The sequence below is a fragment of the Arachis ipaensis genome, chromosome B01, assembly GCF_000816755.2.
Source record: "Arachis ipaensis cultivar K30076 chromosome B01, Araip1.1, whole genome shotgun sequence".
Lineage (NCBI taxonomy): Eukaryota > Viridiplantae > Streptophyta > Magnoliopsida > Fabales > Fabaceae > Arachis > Arachis ipaensis.
Genome location: NC_029785.2, coordinates 92,620,152 through 92,624,749, shown reverse-complemented (window position 1 = coordinate 92,624,749; position 4,598 = coordinate 92,620,152). Strand labels below are relative to the sequence as shown.

Sequence of the window (4,598 nt, the reverse complement as noted above, 5' to 3'; positions counted from 1 at the left end):
TAACAATTAGTAACAAACAAGCAATAAGAAAAAAAATATATATTGCCTTGTTCAGCTTTTTCAATCTCTTAAAAATTTTTAATTAGTCCAAATGGGTCATCTATTACCCAATCTTGAGTGAATACAAGAGCTTCCACCATATATGGTGTCAAGGAGCTCCGATAAGGGTCAATAATCCTTCCTCCTGTACTAAACGCACTTTCAGAAGCAACTGTAGAAACCGGTATGACTAAAACTTCTCGAGCCATACGTGCAAGAATAGGAAATCGGGTTGAATTACCCTTCCACTACCCAAAATATCCAACTCTGCCGACTTGTTTCTAGGCTCACAATCTTCTTTCAGATATCTGTCAAGTTCAGATTTAGCATCTGAATCACGTCCAGTTGACTGTAAATAAATATTCAGGATATCATCTTCATCCTCTTCATTGATCATTGCATCTTGATTTCTTTGAGATTCATCTTCTTTGCCTTGGTAGTGATTATAAAGGGAATTCAAGCAAGTAGACAATTTTGACTTGAGTTCTCCTCCCTTTTCAACACCAAATGACTCATCCAAAATCCAATTTACAAAATCCAACTTGTGACATGGATCAAGCACAATTGCAATCAACAACAACATGTTAATGACATTTGGAGTTCCCCAATACTTGTCATATTTTCTTTGCATCTTGGACGCCACTAACCTTATGCTCAAATAAGTATTTTCACAATGCAACTTGATTTTTCTTCCGATGCTAAAGACTTTTTCATGTATTTATTACTAGTGACATACAAACTCCCAGAAATGCGCAATGTAGCATCATAGAATATTTTCAAGAATGGTAAAATTGACTCCGCATAAGTTCAATCATCATCTGTAGGCACACCATAAGATTTGCTCAGCTCATTAATATATTTATCATCTTGCAACTCAAGCAAATCAAACGCTGCTCGAAGCTTCAATGCTGCCTCCAACATTAAATATGTCGAATTCCACCGAGTTTCGACATCCAAAGAAACAAGCCCTTTATAATTGATGCTCTCCCACTCAATGCACGCTTTGAAGCTTTCACATCTCATAGGAGATGATTTGACATATTTTACTACATTGCGAATTCTTGTAATTGAATCATCAATCTCTTTCAAGCCATCTTTCACTATCAAATTTAGGATATGAGCACAACAACGCATATGAAGATAGTCCCCCTTTAAAACAAGACTATTCCATGCATTTAATCTCTTTTTCAAGTATAAAATTGCACCATCATTAGAAGTTGCGTTATCAACCGTTATAGTAAAAACTTGATGCAATTTCCAAGCATCCAAACAACCTTCAATAGCTCTACCAAGTACTTCTCCTGAATGACCCTCAACCCGGCAAAAATTCAATATCCACTTTTACAACTTCCAATAATTGTCAATAAAGTGTGCCGTTAGAGACATAAAAGTCAAATTTTGACTCGATGTCGTCCATGTGTCAGTTGTAAGGCACACTTTTTGACAATGATGAGAGAGATAACTTTGTAACTTCATTTTCTCTGTTTCATAAAAAGAAAGTATATCACGGGCCAATGTAGTACGTGAAGGGATTTTAAACTTAGGTTGCAAGATATGCAATAGCCTTCGAAACACATTTCTTTCTACAAATCGGAAAGCTAGCTCTTCAGTCACAAACATCTCAGTGAGGATACTTCGAGATACTGCTTGATCAAACTTTGTAACACTTGGTGAGGATATAGGACCACTTGTTCCCCCTTCTATCCTTTGTCTCTTGCTCTGTTCATTGTTCGAGTCAAAACATCGCTTCCAATGTTGCCGCATAGCACTTGTTCCCCCCGCATATTTTATTTGACCCTTGCAGTTTTTACATCTCGCATACTTCTCTATTCCTTCGATTGGAATGAAATGTTCCCATATCTCTGATCGATTCTTACGCCCAGAAGATCCACTAGGTTGAGGAGGTAATGAGGGATGAGCAGGAAGAACAGCAGGATTTGAATGCTCCTCTCTCAGACATTTTTAATATGAGCAACAAACCTAATTGTAAATTAAATAACTAATTAAACAAAACCAATAAATCGAATTTGTTCAATGCTTATTCATACAAAAGAAACATGTGACATCCAGTCTACTTTAATAGAAAATGGCACATAATTTTTTCTTAGAGTTAAAAGTGTTATCTATATATAATAACCAATAATAGGAAATAGATATATGTAATGAGGGGAGAAGAGATTTAATTATATCTATGCAGAAAACCCATCTCACTTTGAGTGTTTGGCTTTGTGTTTCAATTGTATAAACTAAGTTCTGCTTATGAGCTGAGTAAATTTGAGGATCCAAAAAACATTTATAAATTATAAACAATCATGTAAGTGGATATCGAAAATTATATACCAAATTAATTACCAATGTACAATATAAATATATAATAACTAATTTTTTGTGTGTCTAACTATTTTCGTTATTCAATTTAGAACAAACAAAACCTCATTTATTGGAGATATGGCAGCAACAGAAACCAAAGAAAACAACATTCACCTGATTTGAACATGAACTCTTTCTAATAAAGAATGAGGTTATTTAATTTTTTACTCATGAAATTAAATTCTTTATAAAGTTTCAAATTAACTCATACATTCAATTTACCAAATTCACTAACTTAAGATTGTATGCTTTCACAGATTTTAATTGGGAAGAAGACTTAGAAGATAGAAAATCTGTTATTGCTATTGTGTGTATTTGGAGAGTAATTTAGTGTCTTGAAAAAGTAACAAACAAGATAAAGTGAGCAGGAGCAGTACCAAAGCTGTTAGCATTAACTTGAGTTAGTTAGAATTAGTTTTACCAGATGTGATTAGTGTATGTTTAAGCTAATCTCAGTTGACATCTCTTATATATACGACCAACTCAGTGTAATCAATATACAGTAAATTCAATCACAATTCATACTACCATTCTGTTTTCTTGTAACACAAGTCTGCTATATTTTTTCTTTCTGTTTTATTCTTCACTTCTTCAAGACTCATTGAGTTATATTCATGCTTCTAATAAACGGGAGATAAGTACAGAACACAAAATAATAATTTTATGATGCTATTAATCAAAGACTCAATATGTGATTCTTCATCATCAATTATTTGAAGACCCTTTTGTCAATTTCACGTAAATCAGTTAAAATATACTCTTAGATCGATTGCCAACATCATATTTCATAGGAGAGCAAGATTTTGTTGCCCCGTCAGAACCAAACAGCATCCAAAAATGACACCATTGACCAATGCAAACAACTAAACAACACTTTAAAAAGGAAAATAAATAAATAAAATGACACAAACTATGAAGTAATAAATACATCATTACATGCTAACACTAACAGGGTTACTTAGACCAAGTTTGGAACTTACTTTTTCTTCAGCAATGCTCTCTTTAGAAATCTGAGAAACGCCTCCAAAAAATGAAAGCCACAGGAACCAGTTTGCAAGTCAACAATGCAAGGGCATTCTAGAGCTCTCTGAGCTTTCACCTCATCTAGTCTACAACAACATCAACAATAAGCAAACGTAAGAGTACTAGAAAGCAAACAGAAGAAATAGCACAGTTAAGACAAACAGTGAACTAGAATGAAACTATAGACCAGAATTATAAAACAAAGTTTATAAGATCTGACAGAAAACTTTTCTACAAGATTAATGGTTCAAATTCACTCTTAATGGTTCAGAACTGTTGGCCTGATTAATTAAAAACAAGATTAAAAAAAATTCAGCAATGCATCATGCTCTAATGATAACTAATGAATTCCAACACTTTAGGCATTAATGTTCATGATAAAATTGAACCTCGTCAACACTGCTAAATTACTCATGAGCTCCACCAACTTTATAATGAGTATGCCTAAATCTAAAGATACTTCATTTCTATCTACATTCTACAAAATATTTCTCAAAAATAAAAAATTTCCCCTTTAAAGAAAAGAAAAGAAAAGAAGATATCAGTATGAATCCCATGTGTGGTTCCGAAACTATTAATCAGCACCAAGAAACCAAAAATAACACTTAGAACCATCTTCAACCAAAGATCCTAAAAATCCAATCTTTTTAATTAGAAAACTACTCCAAAATACTCAAAATTGGTATCCAAATTCAAGCCACAGCACAAAACTTCATAGTAACTAAAACAAAAAAGCTACAATAATTAAATTAAAATAGAAATGGGTAACTGTAAAAATGGCTTACTAATTAACTAGGTAAAAAAGTATTGTCTCCCCTACTTCCAATCATAGTAAAACATAAGAGAAAAAAGATTACCTACTGTGTTAGATGCCAGCAGCAGGGGTTGGTAGCGACAGTGATGATAGCGGTGGTGGGTTGGTAGCGGCGGTAGCAAAGGAGAGACAAGAGAGGAATGGTAGCGACGGCAGCAACCAGCAAGGGAGAGACGATACTGTGTTAGACGATGGTGAGCGACAGTGAGTGACGGCGGCGAATAGTTCGACGACGGCGACTCTGACGGTGGCAGCGGTGGGTTGGTTGCGGCGGCAGAAGGGGAGAGACGAGAGAGGATGTTGAAACGCGATTAGGGTTTTTTCGTTTTCAGTTTTCACATTTTCAATTTTT

The 4,598-nt window shown here is 34.4% G+C and overlaps 1 protein-coding gene across 1 annotated transcript; it reads right to left on the bottom strand.

Moving 5' to 3' along the window:
- LOC107609215 lies at positions 230-670 on the bottom strand. The gene has a single exon (XM_016311091.1). The coding sequence runs from the start codon at positions 668-670 to the stop codon at positions 230-232; it is 441 nt and encodes a 146-aa protein (XP_016166577.1).